Source organism: Malania oleifera, chromosome 3, assembly GCF_029873635.1.
Source record: "Malania oleifera isolate guangnan ecotype guangnan chromosome 3, ASM2987363v1, whole genome shotgun sequence".
NCBI classification, from domain to species: domain Eukaryota; kingdom Viridiplantae; phylum Streptophyta; class Magnoliopsida; order Santalales; family Ximeniaceae; genus Malania; species Malania oleifera.
Genome location: NC_080419.1, coordinates 69,186,454 through 69,205,766, shown reverse-complemented (window position 1 = coordinate 69,205,766; position 19,313 = coordinate 69,186,454). Strand labels below are relative to the sequence as shown.

At 37.8% G+C, this 19,313-nt stretch overlaps 1 protein-coding gene across 1 annotated transcript in view; it reads left to right on the top strand.

Annotated features, from left to right (window-relative positions):
* LOC131151729 (uncharacterized) overlaps nucleotides 1-19,313 on the top strand; it is a 52,374-nt gene that overhangs the window by 19,733 nt on the left and 13,328 nt on the right. Inside the window, exons 4-6 of the mRNA XM_058103121.1 lie at nucleotides 9,513-9,590; nucleotides 11,194-11,251; nucleotides 11,332-11,381. Of these exons, the coding sequence (XP_057959104.1) occupies nucleotides 9,513-9,590; nucleotides 11,194-11,251; nucleotides 11,332-11,381 (186 nt within the window). The remainder of the gene's footprint in view (nucleotides 1-9,512; nucleotides 9,591-11,193; nucleotides 11,252-11,331; nucleotides 11,382-19,313) is intronic.

Genomic DNA, 19,313 nt, shown 5'->3' with positions numbered 1-19,313 from the left:
AATTCCCAGACAGTAAACATGAGAAATATTCGAGTCAGTACTAGTATTATAATTGGGTAGAACTTGGGGTTCATCATCAAGAAGTAGTTCTCCACATCCCTCTGCTGCTCTGCATATTCTGATCATCATTGTTTCTGCCAAACAAAAGCCTTGTATGGGGTACTACTTGGGGGTTCTTAATCAAGAAGTACGCCACAGCTCTCTGCATATTCTGATCATCACCATCATTTCTGCCAAAAAAGCCTTAGTTCTTGTAAAACCAATTGGCATATGTCTTGCTTGCCGGCTGTATCCATTGGCATGTGTACGTGCAATCCATCATCTCCATTGCTTCTGTTTTCTCTCTATCAAACAGCGTTGATTGTGCAATATTTGTAATTGATGAAAAGTTAATAATTCTGAACTAGAAGAGGGGGGGGGGGGGGACTTGGTGATGGTTGGATTCCCTACTACTGCTGGAGAGGATGAAGAGATATCATTATCATAATACTGATGATGATGAAGATCATCAATGGATACTTGGGGGTTTCATCATTATCGTCTTCATCAAGAACTCCAGATTCCTCACGCCAGCATTAAGTTCTGATCAGCTCTATGTTCTAACATGCCTGCATGTTAGAGCAGTTCATCATCCCTGCTGCAGCTGCTGCGCTCTCCACCAGCAAATAACATCAATCATCATCATCGAGATCGTTTATGAATGTGATTATTATCATTGTAATTATCATCATGAATAAAGTGCTGGCATGGTTCTTCTCTCTCTCCCTCTCTCCATCATATGAGGTGAGGCTAGGAAGATGATCTTCATCAAGAGGAAATCTTTCGACTTGGTGCTTGATGTCAGAATCACAGAATATCAAATGGGTTGGAGGATCTCCATCTTCCTGGAGGTGGAAGAGTTCTGAAGCTGCAGTAAGAACAGGTCGTTATCCCCCTCCTGGTTGTGCCATATGAGGAATAAGGAGAAAACCTTTCTGCTTCAACTCAAGGTGAACAGTTTCAGTTGGTTGCTTGCCCTGACAGTGATCAAGCAGATGGAGATACATTGCCTTTCCAGAGAGTTTTGATTCGAAGGGCTGGAGCAAAATTGTTAGTGCTGTGGCTGAGCTGGGAAGAAGAATGATCCCTAACCAGAGTTCAATCTCCAAGGCTTTGTGAAGGTGCCACCTTCGATCAAACCACAGCTGAGGAAAGATCAAGCCAAACTCAAAGCAGCTGCTCTGTTGGCTCTTTTGGAGGCCAGTTGCTACTGCCCTCACTGCAGTGGCTATATCAGCCACACCCTCAGGAAGCTGAGAAGGCAAGTGAAGACATGATCTTTTGCACGCATTCAGTCAAAAGCGTAAGGTCTCCAAGGTTCCAAACAACTTAAATTTTGAATTTTTTGGTGTGGTCCTTTTTGGTCCGCGTCCTTTGCCATTTTTAAGGATTTAGGGGCAGGTCTTCTTTTGGGCCCGTCCAGCTTTAGCACAAGCATCTTTACGTTCAGGCTCTCACCATCCCATTTCCTTCCTCTTGTGACTACAGAACAGCCCATGCTTCCACCACTAGGAGTCTTGGATCTGCTTTGGTTCTCCTGTGCCACTGCAGGCTCAACTTGAACAAGCTGCTAAGGCTGGTGGACAAGCGAGGGTCCTTGAAATCCTTGGAAGAGGAGCATTTGGTGCTTTTTCCTGCTACACTTCCTGACTTGAAGAATGTGCAAGACAGCCCCCCCTCTCCCTGTTTTAAGGAGCTCGAAGGCTTGATTTTGACAGCACCAGCTTCAAAGAGTAGGTGTCGCTGTGTCGGATTGGGTTCTTTGCAAAATGAAGTTGGTTAGCAAGACTATTGGAGTGTGGCTGTGTCGGACTGGGTTCTTTGCAAAATGAAGTTGGTTAGCAAGACTATTGGAGTATCTTTCAAAAGTTTGAGGACAGAGATATGCCTTTATTGGAAGAAATAGAAAAGAAGAGGAAGGTAGAATTACTTGTAAAAAGCCTCAGGGCAGCAGCCATAGGATGGATGCAAGTAGGGAACTTTAAGAGATTCGAATGCTCAGTGAGTTATGATAAGATTGGAGGGAATTCGGACCTGGCGGAGGCCGGAAGCAATTGGGTTAATTTCATGAAATGTGAGGGATCTCACAAACAAAGCTAAAAGGACTGTAATCAGATAATTTCCCCCAGATTGAAAGGTAGATGTAATATGTTTTCAGGAAACTAAGGCCTATTCCTTAAATAGCTGTATGGTCAGTAGTTTCTAGGGGATGAAGAACTGCAAGTGGATTGATTTGGGAGCTGCTGGAATGCCGGAGGAATTCTCATAATGTGGAAGGATATGGTGGTGGAGCTGCAAGGCCATTCCCTTAATGCTTCCTCGGATTTTTGCCTGTTCAGGGATTTGGAGGACAATTTTACTTGGATTTTCATTGGGTCAATGGTCCAGGTGAATGGGCTTCCAGAATGAGCACCTGGTGGTTAGAGACAATTGGGATGCCCCTCATGTTATTGGGGTAGATTTTTACTCAGTTCTATTTCACAAAGGAGTAGGAGAATCTTATAGGTAAGTAGCATGCAGAAGTTCCCTGACTTTGTTAATAGCTGTGCCCACAGTGACCCTTCCATTCACTGGCATCCTTTTCATGTGGTCAAACTCTGGGAGTTTCCCCTGCACTCAAGGATTGGCAAATTCTTAATTTCCACTGATGGGGAGGAATACTTTCCCAAAGTTATCCATTTATTGCTCCCATGATCCATCTCGGACCATTTTACCATCCTTCTTGATATGGGAGGAATTAAGTGGGAGCTGATCGCTTTTTGGTTTGAGAATATGTGGCTCAAGTACAAAGGGTTCGATGATCAGGTCAAGCAATGGTGACTTGAGCTGCTTTTTGAAGGGGAGGCTAGCTTTGTGGTTGCTCTGAAACTGAGAGCCGAAAGAGAAATTGAAGTGGAGGAAATGAATTAAGAGCTTGAGGAAGAATGTGATTCTCAACAGTGTTAAGGAGCTGGGTGAAGAAGAGCTTAAACAGGGCCTTAGTGCTGATAGTAAGTCTAGAAGAATCACTTTCATAAAAGATCTTGCTGAAGTCTTCATCATGGATGAAATTGCTTGAAGGCAAAAATCTAAGGTTCTTTGGTTGAAGGAGGAGGACAGTAATACTAATTTCTTCTTTTGAACTACTAATGCCCATTAAGATTCAATGTGTTGACTAGAATTGGAGCGGAGGGAGAGATTGTAGTTGATGATGGTCCAATATCTCAAGGGCTATGGGGACAAAGCTTCTGGCCTTGATGGCCTCACTTTAGCCTTTTTCCAAAGGAATTGGGGCCTTCTATAACATGATATCATCGGTGTTACTAAATATTTCCACAGAACCGGTTAATTAGTGATGAATATCACCTCAACTTTTGTATCTTTGATTCCCAAGAAATTTGAGGCTTGCAACATCAAAGATTTCTACCCTATTAGCCTGGTTGGCAGCTTGTATAAGCACCTTTCCAAAGTCCTCGCAGCAATGCTTAAGATTGCAATTTCGAAAGTTATCGAGAAATACTAGCATGCTTTTATAGCAGGAAGGCAGATCATTTTTGATGTATCTCTAGTTGTAATTGAATTTTTGGATGCCCATATTAAGGAAAAGAAGGGAGGAGTGATATGCAAGCTGGACATGGAGAAGATGTTTGACCATGTGAATTGGAATTTTCTGCAATGCATTCTTAGAGGAATTGGTTTTGGGGAAATGTGGTGTAATTGGATCCTTGATTGCATTTCTAGCCCTTCTTTCTCAATGCTCATTAATGTTTGCCCTATTGTTTTTGTTCATCTTGTGGTTGAGACAAGGGGATCCCTTCTCCCCATTATTGTTTATCATGGTTATGGTAGTGTTGAGCCTTATGATAACTAAGGCCAATGAAGGGAGCTTGCTCAAGGGGCTTAGGCATCAGAAGAACAATGCAAATCTGTTGTCTCCCACCTTCTTTTTGCAGATGACACTATCATTTTTTGTGAGGACAGCGTAAGAATATCCTCAATCTCAAATGCATTTCCTTGGGTTTGAAGTGGTTAGAGGCTTGAAATTGAATTTGGGCAAAAGTGAAATTATTCTAATGGAGACTTACCAATGTGGGCGTCTTCTTGTGGACCTGTTGGGGTGTAAGTTGGGGCCTTTTCCTATTACCTATTTGGGTCTCCCTTTGGGAGCCAAGTTTAAAGATAAGGGAGTTTTGGGATCTTATAGTTGGAAGAATTGAAAGAAAACTCGTTGGGTGGAAAAGCACTCTATCTTACCTCCCAATCTACTTTGTCTCATTTCCCTATCCCTATTTAGTAGCTAGGAGATTGGAAGCTGTTCAAAGGAGATCTTGATAGGGGAACTTAGGGGAGGATTTTCAGTATCATCTGGTCAAATGTGGGGTGGTTAAATGACCAATGCATAGAGGAGGGTTCGGTCTTAAATCTCTTCTCACTTTCAATTAGGCTGTCCTAGGGAAATGGCTTTGGAGATTCATGAAAGATATGAATCATTTTTGGAGGGAAGTCATTGCTACCAAATACAGTCTTCTTTATGATGGATGGGTCGGGAAAGATTTGAATGGAGTTCATGGTGTAAGTGTTTGAAAATTCATTAGGAGAGCGAGGGAAAAGTTCTTCTTTCTCATTTATTTTCAAGTGGGGAATAGAGAAAATATGTTATTTTGGCATGATATCTGGTGTAGCAAGTCCTAATTTAGCATAAAATACCCTTCTATATTCAAGCTGGCTAGAGACAACGATGCGCTTATCAGCACCTTGAGCTCACATTGTTGGATGTTTGGAATATTCTCTTGATTAGGAACACCTTAGATTAGGCAACTTGATGCACAAAGCTTTCGCATATGCAGGGTTTGGGAAGGGGTGGACCACAATGGTTCTTTAGTATGCAACCTTACTTTACATTTTTGCAAGAGGCTGTTTCCGTGCCTCAAACCTATGGACCCCCACGTCACACGGTGACAAATTTACTATTTCACCTCGACTCCCCTTAGAGCGAGAGGTCAATAATTTCATAGATTTCTACTGCATCCTCTATAATACCTTGCACAAAAAAAACTGCCATTGAGCCTAACCGAACTTGGATAAAGATGGGAACTTAATGGTCAGATCTTACTATAAGAGTTTCATCTCTCCGACAGGAAACAGTTTCCCCTGGAAACTCATAGAAAACTATAGCCCCCACCATCAAGGTTACTTTTTCCACATGGGAGGCAACTCTTGGAAATATCCTCGCCATTGATAACCTTCAAAAGAAAGACTTCCTCTTGTTAATAGGTGGTTCTATTGCAATGCTCTTGGACTAGATACACCTGGGATTTGGCCATTTCCTTGATCAAGCAGAAGTGGGTCACTTGAGAAATTGTGGAGGGTGAGCTATGGGCTTGGAATGCGATCCGCTCTAGTAAGGATGGAAGGAAGGCTCTTTCCCTCATCCTTCTTGCCATATTTTGGCAGAGTTTTGCTCTTTCATGTTATCAAAGATCATTGGATAACCTTGATTTCAAATTGGCATAGTGGGCTCATTGTGAGGGATAGTAATGAAATGCTTGATTTCCTTGACACACTACAGTGAGGATTGTTCTGAGTTTTTTTTTTTTGGGTTCCCTTTGTAATTAGGTGGCATTCCCTTGATGCTGTTTAATAAACTTCCTTTGCTGATAAAAAATTGTGATTATCATAATGGTACCCCCCTCACCTTTGAGCACAGCAATCCTAGCATTCACATTTTCAATCGTCTTGCCTAGTTCGCCTTGCAGCGCATGTATCTGATCCCTTGCCAAACCCTCCTTCATCTGTAAAGATCATATGGGCCCCATAAACAACAGAGCGGGGCAGCCCTGCATCCTGCATTGGGGCTTCCCTTTCCTAGTCCAATGCAACAAGCTCATAGCACTCAGATGCAAATCCTTGTAGCTAATCACCATGTGATCTCCCCCAAGCCCTTGCTGGTTCCTTCTGTGATAAATCCCCTCCACTTCCCCTGAAAAATCCAGCAAAAAATATTTCTGAATCTCCATCCATTCTTCAACTCTACTCTTGTAACTATGGGTGAGCATAATTCTGTTTTAACCGAATTAACTTACCAAATTTGGTCTGTTTGGTTCGGTTAATTTTTAACTTGATTTGGTTCGGTTTAATAATTTGGTAAATTCGGTTATTTGGTTTTCGGTTTGGTTATGGAGAAAGTGGATTTCGGTTAACCGATTTGACCGAATTATGTAATTAAATAATACATAAATATAAATTATATAATTTAGGGTTCCCACTTCCCTTAATCCCTTCCCACTTCGCACTACACTTTCTAATTCCCAGTTCGCACTTCCCCTTCAGACTTCGGCTTCCACCTTCCTCCAGTGCAATAGTGCTTCCACAGAGCGCAAATTGCCTTTGGGAATTAGGGTTCCCAACTTCGCACTACACTCAACACAATTCCAGACTTGAGAGTTGAGATTCGACTTCTAGTGCTTCCACTCCACAGATTGCATTTGGGAATTAGGGTTCCCAAGTTCCCATTCGGCCAGCGATGACTTCCCAGAATCCTAGCCGTCTAGCAATGAGCGACGACGCTGACGAGCGACCAGTGTCTAGCTGTCCATCATTGCGTCGACTCTTTGACAATCGAGACTAGCCTCCATAGTCCAGGCCCTCCACGACTCCACCCTCCAGAGACCAGCCATCGCTTGCTGTGCCCTCACGTTGGCCGTCGCCTGAGTGCCTCTCAGACTCAAAGTCTCAGGTAGTCAGGTTTAATATTTGTTATCCTGGTTTGATGATGACATTAAATTCATCTTTGATTGAAGAATTGTTTATTTGATACTCCTATTCTATGCTCAAACACATCACACATTAATCTCTTGTGCATGGTCTCATCTGCCTCATTGCTTGTGTGTTTGTGTCAAGCTGTCAGCTATTTTGCAAAAATGGTGTTATAGAAATAGAGCTATTTTCCAAGAACAAATTTGTAGCATACAAATTATACAATCATATTTTTTTCCATAATTAATTATAATTCAATTGGTTAACCGAATTAACCAAAAATTTGGTTCGGTCAGGTATGGTTCGATTAAGGAGTGTAATTCGGTTGGTTCGGTTTTAATGGAGAGTTAACCAAAAAAATTTGGTTAATTGGTTGAAATGGCCGAACCGACCGTTTGCACACCCCTACTTATAACCCTCTCCCTATGACCCCAAATCCATCACCATCATATCTGTATTGAAATAAAACTCCTTCTTCCCTACAAAAAAGACCCCCAATACCTTCAGTCTGACCAGAACTCACATGCTTCACAAAGTTCACTCTATAGTACTTTGGTGCTCCGATTACCTTTGACCCAGTTAGAGACACCCTCCATAGATTCTGGATATGTATGAGACAATGATGTCGGAGTCTAAGTAGATAATGTGGTTGATGCAAGGTCAAGCATTTCACCCAATTAGCTTCTTGCATTGTTCAGGGGATTTTTAAAAGCTTTCCGAATAGGAGGAGGAGAATAAATTGTTAATGAGGCATTCTTCAGATGCATAAACTTTGAAATTCAAAGAAGGGAATATGGAACAAATGATCTGCGCAAAGTGGGTGTGTTTTGCTGATGCTGAATCAAAGGCGATAAAGTGGAAAAAGATGGATTCTAGGTAGAAAGTGTGTTTGAGAATGGAGTGTATGGTGGATGCTGAATGGAAAACTACACTAAACATACTCATTGTCATCTTTAGAGTGCATGGGAGGTTAAAGGAGGAGGGAGGGAGAGAGGGAGGGAGCATATGGTGGGTTGAAGGAAGGGAGACTGAGAGTTTCAAATGGGCTTTAGCTCAAATCAAGTTTTGATTACTTGATTTTAGTATTATTTTAGGAGAGAGGGAGGGAGGGAGTGAGACTGTGTAAGTTGTTGCATGCAGATGGTGAAGATGAGAATTTCAAGTGGGCTTTAGCTGAAATTGAGTTTTGATTATTTGATTGTAGTATTATTATTATTATTATTATTTTATTTATTTATTTTTTTTTTAAATTCAGTTCCTGCAATTTTTTTTTTTTTGGAAAAAAGAAATTTGAACTGAAATCAAGTAATAGTTGCTGGATTTAAGTTCGATTTCTGCATTTTTTTTAAATACTTCCAAACTAAAATCTAGACTATCTAGTAAGGTTACTAGATTTCAGTTCAGAAATTGAGTAAACATTACTCAATTTCACTTTAGGGACTTAAGTAATGGTTATTTGATTTCATGCATCATTTTGGGAACTGTACTAATAAAATAATAATATTTTGGGGAAAAATTTGTGTTTTGGCAGTGTGGCTTTCTCTGTTCTCTAGCATGATTGGTTGGTTTATTAGCCTAATCTTGTATTTTCTCTTATTGCATTAAGTTTATTTTTTATTTTTGGTTTTTCTTCTAATTTCTTGAGGATTCCTTTGCACATTCTTTTCTATTATCAAGCTTCTTCTTCTATCATACAATAAAATTATTTTGAATTTAAATTATTGTAACTATATATTGCTCTTCTTGCATGCGTGTCATAGCTTCTCCAGCTTTCTTTTGTGAATCTTGCAAAATTCACCCTCCCTTTCTTTTCTTTTGGCACTATCCCCATGCTTTGCTTATGGTATACTAATTTTGGCTATATTTTATAAAATTTTGGTAAGAATGGGTTTTGTTCTTGTGCTTGAAATCTGAATCTTGTTCCGTATATATTTCAAGTTTTTGCTTGTGAACTCTCTTCATTTCTATGACCACATATATTGAAATAATCCTGATGTTTGATGTTCTGATTATTAACATCTGCATTCCTACCTAGCTAAAAAAAACATCTGCATTCCTATCTGGAATGACCCATAATTGGAGCTAAATGAAAACTAGGACTGGCATTGAGAAACTACTGCTTTTAGTTTTGGTTTGAAGTAAAATTCAGTTTGATTATTCCTGTGCGGCCTTTGCATCTATACAGCCTACTAGCCTACTGCTTTTGTTATGGTATATTTACTTGTTAACATATTGATGCTCTTTATGGAACTATAGAGGCCATTTTAAGCTTTCATTGATTTTAAATACTGATTTTTCTTTCCCCTATCCACATAAAATTATCAAAGTTGTTGTTCTGGCCATGCTTTGCATGGCATATACCTTGTTTCATACTTTTCCTTTGGTTTTTGTCTTTACTTTCTGGCACAAAATTTTTTCTGATCCACTTAGTTGCCAGAATTTTGTTATTTCCTTATACCTCATGTTTTGTGTTTTATAGTTTGTAAGCCTCCAAAACACGTACAATTTTTAGCTGGAGGCTGCTTCCCCATCCCCTACCCCTACCCTCCAAAAAAAAAAAAAAAATACATGAAAAGTTTTAGTGTGTTGTTTGAATTTATTGATGATCCTCCTTTCCTTTTTTTGGGATGTCGAAGAGTGATTTATGGGAGATGGAGTTTGTTTTTATCCTTTTTTTTTTTCCATGGCCTAGAGTAGTTCATAGAATTTTCTCATTTTCATTGTGGTTGATTATGTAGATTTACATCAGATGTGAAGATTAAGAGCATATCAGTTATTGGTGGTGCCGATGGAACAAGTCCTTCCAAGATGAGAGCGTAAGTTTCACCCTTTTGACATTGCTATGTTGTGGTATGGTCGCTTTTATAGCGACAATTAAGCTTTTGATGGCTATACTTTTTTACCTGTTTTTTTGTTAATGTGTGATTGAATTTACTTTTTTTAATTTCTTCTATTGTTTGTTTTATCTTATTATTATTTTTCTTAAAGATCTCTTGTCCTTTTTTGGTTTGTAATTCTTTTCCTTTCTTGATACAATTTCTTTCTTTGTAAAAAAAATTTATTAGTTAAATTAACACGATTTTGTGCAATGTTATGTTTGACATTGCTAGGTTGTGGAATGACATTTAAATTGTTGTTTTTCCTGTCAGTATTTTGCAGCATCGTCTTTGTTGGTCATGCCTGACCTCCTGAAATTGTGAATTTTGGTGAGATTTAAGATCTGCTTTGCTACAGTCTTGGTTTAAAAAGCAAAAGTTACGATTGGTCATTACACAACTTAAAGATGACTTCGAAAAAATTCTCTGAACGTTTTAAGTGAAATTGTGTCAATTTGATTTCTCTTACCATATTGTCCATGTGAGTTTATACAAACTGGCTTGAATTTGTGGATTTTAGGCATCACAGATAACTTTTATTTTGCTCGGGTATGGAGCAGAACCGAAAACACATTCCTTTTCATGCATCTCTCTTGATTAAGAGGCTTCTTGTAACTGCATTTAAGTAGAATGACATTGTGTTCCATTATTTGCTTAGTGTTGCTCTCTCTCTTTTTAATGTTGCGTTTTGCACTTTTGAGAAACCATATGCTACATCCTATTCTCTTCATATTCTATTCATTTTCTGTTTTCATGCTCTATCCAGAGTTTTTCTCAGCAAGAAGGGAATTTATTGGCCAAGGCTGATATTGATTTAGTGGAAAAAGAGGAAAGAAACATCTTTTTCTCTCTTTCTCACATCCATTTTAGTCTCTAATGGGCGTATTGTGTTGACAAAGTTTCGGGATGCTTGGAAATGATGATGCTTTTCATTTTCTCTTCTTTTTCTCATTTTTTCACGGCAAATTTTATTGGTATGCTCTCCAAGTTTTTGAGTTGTTTAGAAGTTGCATTTTTATTGGTCAAGCCCAGCTTCTTAAATGCATTTATTTTAGCAAATTTATTTTCTTCATTATCTTGGAAGCATAGTTACTTTTATTGTCATTTGATTTTAATAATTTTTAAATTTCATGAACATACATATTAATTACTTATGACTTATGAGATCATGTGAGTAAAGGATTTTGATTGGTATGATCAAATTTCTAGGCTTGTTACCTTTTTTCTCACTTAGATTTATCTTTTGCCAATATACTACATAATTCCATGTTCCTTGTTTTTGATTTGGGTCCAATGTGGAGTTATTTTCTTATAAAGTAGAAATGCGCTCTGACACTTCTTGGTAGCTCGTTGTTCTATATGACATTGCTAAGTTTAGTGGCATTTGATTCTAGCATCATATGATTTTTATGAGTTCATCCGACTAAAGCAAGCCTCTAGCTGATACAAATATTTTTTAGCTCTTGGTTACATTCCTGATGTAATGCATGTGCTTATTTTTCGAAAGAAGAAAAATGGCTTATAACTTCAAATTAAAATTTAGGTTCATTAATCGAGAGGGCATTGATTTTTCAGATGCTCAGAGTATGCTGCCTGTTCAGGTATTGCCTTTTTTTAAGCTGGTTAGTCAGTTTATCATTGTGTTTAACACTAAAACTTACGTGAAGACTTGTTTCTTAAGGAGTGGAATTTGGCTGAAAATATGCAAGGAATGTTGGAATATCAGACAAGGTTGTTTTTCCCTCCCCCTCTTTTTATTTGATACATCATAGTGCCATTGTTATTTTGTGGCTATTTTATCTTGATCCATCATTTCCATTCTGCATATAAGATGGGATAATTTTAGATCACTGACGGTGATTGAAGGGAGGGATAACAATTTTTTTCTTTGTTAATAAGTAACCTTTTTTTTGTCCTTTCAAAAAGTGACAATTTTTATGCTTTTTGGTGGAAGGCTATTTGTAATTATAAAAACCATGATGTAGTGTTTTTCCAGCATGACTATTGTATTTTTCTTGCTCCTAGCAGTATGATTTGGGGAAAAACTTAATTCAGAAGAGAATGAAGCCAAACAATGGGTAATACTTAGGCCATGAATACTTATACAGTATAAATAATTATTACCATGCCATTTGATGACATATATATATTTTTATTTTGATCGCAAAAGAAATATAAGAGAAAATTACAAACAATGGGAGGACATCCTCAAAGCCAGAAAAACAAATAAACAAATAAAAACCTACAAAAATAGAAGAAAAATCAACAGACCCTAATTGAGAAGACCCTTCTTTAAACCCTTCCCTTCATAATTGATAGAGCTTTGAAGCCTTGCTAATTCCCACTGACCTTTATATGGTAGCTCCATCCAATCAAACTTCATTCCCTCCATGATCAGCCATCCACAATCCCATTCTATCCAAAAGATTTTGAACAGAAACATCCTGCTCACTAATCTTCTCTGCAGGAGTAGGTAATATTCCATCTTTACACTGATTACTCACAGCAACATTCTGCGTAGTCTTCTCCACAGGAATAAGTTGAGTATTCCCTCCTTAAACTCGTTAGTCGAAACCAAATTCTCTCCCAATCCCTCCTCAAAGATTGAAACATCCTCTAAACCTTCAAACAGATAAGGGGGCACATAAGAAGTAATCCCCCAATGCACTGAAGAGTCGGACCCATAATCCAAATTTTTGCGAATATCATCTAACAATAAACCACTATCACAGGCAAAATCACTATCAAATTCACTATCCTTTTCTGAGATATCCTCCCAATTTTTCTCCTTCTGAATTTGATTCATTCCTTTATCCATATCAATCTTGACTACTGAAATACTTTCTTACCAGTCACTCGCGTTCTGTTACGGCAACTCTTCCTTGGTTGTGAGAGCTCTTACGGTCTCCACCAACGACAGCATACATAGCATCTGCTGACCAACTTGTTCACCACCATTCTGAAGTCACGATTGATGATATTGACTGGTGAGACATTTTAGCAGTCAAAAGCGACCTTGAACTCCAATTGCTGATGCGTTTCAGCAGGCGAAAGTCCTTCACAAACTGAAAATCTGAGTTTGCTTTGAGTTGAAAAAATTATTGTCTGAATGGGAGAGATCAACTGCTCATTAGGTAAGAAGTGGCTCTCGTTTGCAGACAATGGGGAGTTCCTCAAAATTTTAGAAAAGAATGGGAGCTGGACCTTTCATACCTTCCTAAGAAGAAAGGAGCTGGCTTTCTGAACATTTACAGATCTTCCAATATAAAAAAAACAGAGGATCCCTGGGTTAGGAATTTCAGAACATCGAATCATTTCATCATGCTTCGGTGGAGCGAATAGCTTTGGTCGTTTCTTATCTCTGGAAAAAATTACAAACAAAGGTGTAATACAGATGACTTGCATACCAGTAGGGAAGGACGCAGGGGGATGGATAAGGTTCTTTTATATTGTCATGGTTTTTAAAGAATACAAGAAAAATGAAAACTCTAATTCCAGGGAGGTGCCGAGAATGTGCTGTCTGGATTGTGGATCACCAAACATAGGAGTAAGGGCAGGGCATATCGATCAGAACTTCCGTGAGAACATACAGCCAGTTGGAAGTCCTGGGGAAATTAAAATCAGAGGGCAGGAAGGAGCTCCGGCAAAGATCAGCGGAGAGGAAGAAATTCCGGTGAAGGAAATTATGGAAGGAAAGAACCTATACAAGGCAACTTTGATCCCCCTTTTAACCCCCGCGGGGGGGGGGGGGGGGGGGAGGGGTTTAAGGAGTGATTCTGGAGACAATATCCAGGATTTCACCCACATAATTATAGGGGAAAGAGATATCAGGAAACAATTGGAGATTTTAGAGGGGCTGGAGCTTCCAATTGTGCCAGAAAAGATGTAATTGGGCCAGAAAGAATAATCATATGGGCCTATTTTTTCGAGGCCTAAAACATGGTTTCCTAAGGCCTTTTATGGAAGAACTACTTACAGCCAGGCCTTGAAGACTGGGCTAGAGAATTTAGGCTCAGAGGAGGCCCATCTAGAACTGCAAAATGGCTTGGGAACAGTTAGAAATGGAGGCAACCGGCATTTTTTCCAGATCAGTGGGTAGGAGCCCTCCTCTTCCAGAGAATGTTTCTTCTGGGATAGGAAGAATGAGAACACAAGGACATCTAGGGTGCAATTGGAGGAATTCCATTTAGGCGAAGAGGGAGAAGGGGAACAGAGAGGCTGGGGGAAGTTCAAAGCAGCAAAGCATATTGAACTCCTAAAAGGAAAGACGGGTAGAGATGGAAATGCAGCGAACTCCCTCTTACATACTGAATAGATTGGATTTTAAAGCCTCCGTTTGGGAGCACTTAAAAAAAGTTCTTATAGCACTTATCACTTAAAAGAAGCACTTTTACAAAAAAGTGGCGTTTGACTTATATTGCAGCAAGTACTCATTGCAAAAAGCGCTTTTCAAATCCACTTTTTTTAGAACTATTTAAGTGAATTTTGAGAAACAATCTAAGATAACTTTTTAGCCACTTATAAGTGGTACTATTCATAGGCGGGATCCATTTTGTAAATATAAGAAAATTTTGTGGCTCTTTTTTAATTTTAAAAATATATTAGAAAATAATCATATACTATTTCATTATGTATTATAACAAATTAATTATTAATGAAACATGATTCAATTTTGGAATGAAGAAGAAGTACCATCTATTAATTTAAACTAATATTAAATATAAATAAATTAATATATTATTTTGAACGTAAATTAATGTGATAATCATATGCTTTAAATATAAATTAGGAGCAAGATTATTTTTAATCAAAAAAATAATTACGGGTGGTCTTGGGTTCGAGACTTGGGAGCAGCCTCTCCAAAAATGGGGGTAAGGCTTGCCGACATCCACCTCTCTCAGACCCCACTCAAAGTGGGAGCCTTGTGCACTGGGTACGGCCTTTTTTTTACTTAATAAAAATATTTAAATGTAAATTAAAAATAAAAATTAGCATAATTTTAATTAAAATTTTTATTAAAAATATTATAATTTTAATTTAAAATGTATAAAAATAATCATGTATTATTTTATTATGGATTATAACATATTAATTATTAATAAAATATAATTAAATTTTGGAATCAATAAAAAGAATCATCTATAAATTTAAATTAACATTAAATAAATTAACATTTTTAATTTAGTTATTAATACTATTTTGAACATAAATTAATGTGATAATCATATGTTATAAAGATAAATTAATAAGAAGATTATTGTTAATTAATAAATAATATTATTATATTATTTTAATTAATAGAAAATATTTAAATTTTAATTATAAAATTAATATAATTATCATTGAATTTTTTATTTATAAATATTGATAATTTTATTTCAAATATATTTAAACATAATTATATATTATTTTACTATGTATTATGACATATTTGCTATTATAATTCAATTCTGAATTGAATAAGAACTTTATATTAATTTATATTGACATTGAATAAATTAAAATTTTAAATTTAATTAATGATATTATTTTTATGATAAATTAAAATAAATTAATATTTTTATAATATTATTTAATTAATAATATTATTTTTAATCAGTAATTACTAATATTATTTTTATCACAAATTAATGTAATAATAATGTCACTAATATACATTAATAACAACAACAACAACAAAATACCAAGTCTTAAGTCTTGTTAGGTGGGGTCAGTTATATGAATCTTTTTTCGCCAATTTATGTGATCATGGCCAATTTCCTTGGACAAAGTCATGCCTATTAGATCCTTACTATCTCATTCCAAGTTATTTTAGATCTACCCTACACCTACTGCCCCTCACAGTAACTAACTCATTCTTCTTCATTGGCGCACTATGTGACATACGTTGCAAGTGCTCAAACCATCTGAGTCATCCCTACCTTATCTTATCTTCTACGGGAGTTATGTGTCACGGACCCTCAATTGAGGCTCAATTAAGGGCTGTGCGGCACTCGTCGAAGGCTCTCCTCCAACTGAGTCAGCCGATAATACGCGTTCAGGCCTGCAAACATGAGCACTAGTTAAGTCTCGAAAACCACTTGTAACCATGAAAACATTAATACATACAACAATAGATCATAAAGGCAAGAGACACTCATGCTCTAGATATTCATATAGTGATATAGGGGTACATCCCTATCCAAGACAATGGAACTCAATGATAAATAGGATTACGTATTTTATTCTCATATCCATTATAAGTCTCTGGAGAATACATGTAAACTCATCTCTCCCCCCCATTTAACCCGTTACATTGTCACCTCCTAACATCCTCTCCCACTAGTTTTATCGGCATCCTTGTTGACTTGCTGTAAGAAGTCTTCAGTCTTCGGATTTTGGTGTTGTTGTCTTAGAGTTCATGAAATCTTGAATCTTCTGTGTGGCATGCTAGAGGTTTTCCGTCTTTTCCCAACGGTTCTCTATTATCCGACCCTTCTTCGCCTAACTAGGTATTATTGTTGTTGATGACCTTTATCGTTGATGACTCTACTTGCAAGGATTTCCTCTACGTTTTAATTACAGTCTTCATTCTTGAAATGGTTGATCTCCTAGACTTCTATCTGTATGGATCTTTTTCGTGAACATGAGACAATTTTAAGTTGCTGATGTGAAGTACTGGATGGATTGGTCTTCGTATTGTCTTAGAAGTCTTTCAGGCGGTACTTTTCCAAGCACTAGGTCTCCAGCTTCAAATTATCATGGTTGTCACCCTTTGTCTGCATGGTTTTTTGTGAATTGGTAGGCTTTCAGGTAATGTCCATCACGCGGGCCGTCAAAAGTGTGTGGGAGAGTTGGTTGTTAATTTGTCACCATCTCAACAGGACTTAGTTAGTTGCAATATATTTCATTGAATTAACGCAAAATTAATCTATATCTAATAGGGGGACAAATTTTTTTTTTTGGGGGTTCACAAAATGTTGCACGTATTCTTTCTACATCCCTGTCGCTAATTATGCTCTTAGGGACTCCCCAAAAGCCTTAAAGCCCCCACCATACCTCTCTTTTCTCCTAACTCTGTTTTCGAGGCTTCTGTTCCCTCTTGGAATGCTTTCAAGGCATTAGAGGCTTTTCATTCTGGACATTTTGCTACATGGTGGGGCCCCATGCATAGAAACAAGCAATTGGTGGTCAATACTCCTTATTCCTTATGTCTCTATCCTTTGACTCTCTAGTTGTCAAGGGTCCTTTATCTCTTCAAAAGCTATTAGATCACTTGTCACTTCCTCTGCTTGTACTATACACCCTGTTGGATTTCTGTTCATTATTGACGGAAGTTGGATATTTCCTCTTTTGAGAACTATTTGAGTAATCATCTAATCGTCCGGCTATTGCGAGGGTCGAGTCTAAGAAATCATGTAATCGTTCAATTGCTGCGAGAGTCAAAGGGAGGTCACGAACCCCTTGCCTTTGCATCTTATTCTTTGGCCATGTTTTGAGTCCCTATAGGAAATGGAATACTCTGTTAGATTTGCCATATCTTTGATGTCAAGCATTAAGGCCCAGAACTCCCGTACATAAGTCCTTATCGAGCCTACCTGATGTAAGTCATACAACTTGCAACGTGCCATGTACTCCACATTTTCCGGGTAAAATTGTGCCTTCAAAGCCTGTTTCAGTCCCTTCCACGTCTTGATGGATACCGATTGTTTTGCATGTCTTCACATTTGGTTCTCCACCACAACTTAGCATTCCCATAATGATATACTGTTGCAATGTTAACTCGGTCCTCATCTAGTTTGATCCTTAAGCACATAAAGTAGCGTTGTAGGTCAAAGACAAAATTGTCCAATTCCTTTGTTCTCGGGCACCCCCATAACCTTTAGGTTCTAGTACCTTAATTTGAGGTCCCTTAATTGTATCGGTTATCAGCCTTAAAGACATTTGCGCCACGGTTTCTAACTTAGCACTCATCTCCTATATGTCGTTCTATAATTGGTCCGTTATGTTTCAGAGCTTGCCCACTTCCTTCCAATCCTCTTTCAAGGTGCCCATGGATTCTTTGGCATTTTCTGCAAGCTAATAAAAATTGTTAGCTAACTCCCATAGGAAGGCCTCAAGCTCTATTGGCTCTCCCCCTTGAGATGTAAGGGATGGCATTACGCCCTCAATGTGTTTCAGCCTATTCTCAAAGGCTTCCAATTGGTCAATGTTCCTCTGGAAGACCTCAAGATCTATTGGTCTTTTCTCAGGGATTTTATATGTGGATTGAATTTCTCAGGTTCCACAATTCCATTCTCAAGATCAGATACACTATAGAGGTTTCCTACTAGTGTTTTTATCTGGCAGCCTCAAGCTTTATTCGCATGCCTTTCTCTTTTGACAATTTTGTCACAAACCCTTGAAGTTCAAAGAACATTGTCTCTAAGGTTTCGAGTTTTGTCACTCTTGCCTCAAGCGCTTCAATGCGTTCTGTCTTTACAGACTTTAAAGTTCTTATTTTACCACTCATGGTGCTCACACACACTATGCTCTAATACCAACTGTCACGGATCCTCAATTAAGGCTCAATTAAGGGCTGTGCGACACTCGTCGAAGGCTCTCCCTTAACCGAGTTAGCCAATAATACGCGTTCAAGCCTGCAAACATGAGCACTAATAATACATACAACGATAGATCATAAAGGCAAGAGACACTCATGCTTAAGATATTCATATAGATCAATAGGGTACATTCTGATCCAAGAAAATGAAACTCAATGATATATAGGACTACTTATTTTATTCAATTATGAGGACAACCATACGCTATAACACAAGTAACTTGATATCCATTATAAATCCCTAGAGAATGTAAAACCATCTCTCCCCCATTTAACCCATTACATTGTTACCCCCTAGCCTTATGCCTAACTTACCACGAATATATTCATTTCTGAATTTATCGTTTTAATGTTACACCTCTCATCCATCTAAGCTTTCTCACCTCGATAACTTTTACTTTTTGGATATGTTGTTTCTTAGTCGCCCAACATTTTGATCCATATAGGATAGCTAGTCTTATAACCATCCTATAAAATTTCCCTTTTAATTTTAAGGGTATTCTACGATCACAAAGCACACTTGAAGCGTTTCTCCATTTTACCCTACCTGCTTTAACTTTATGCATTACACCCTCTTCAATTTTTGCCTCAACTTGCATAATAGGTCCAAGGTATCAAAATCTACTAGTGCTATTGATTTCTTCATCATCAAACTTAACTTTGTCTCTAATATTCCTCCTACTATTATTGAAATTACATTTCATACATTCTGTCTTATTTCCTTTTATCCTACACCCTCTAGCTTCTAAAGCTTCTCTACATAATTCTAACTTAGACTATATTTCATTCCTAGTTTCATTAATCAAGACAATATTATCTGCAAACAACATACACCATGGGAAGTCATTTTGGATACTCCTAGTTAGTTCATCCATCACTTAAGAAAAAAGATAAGGGCTCAAAGCAGATCCTTGGTATACAACTATTTTGATTGGAAATTCTCTAGTCTCTCCACCTATAGTCTTAACACTAGTCATTACTCCATTGTACATATCCTTTATAACATCAGTATACCAACTACATGTACCTTTTTTCCTAAAACCTACCATAAAACTACCCTAGGTACCCTATCACACGCTTCC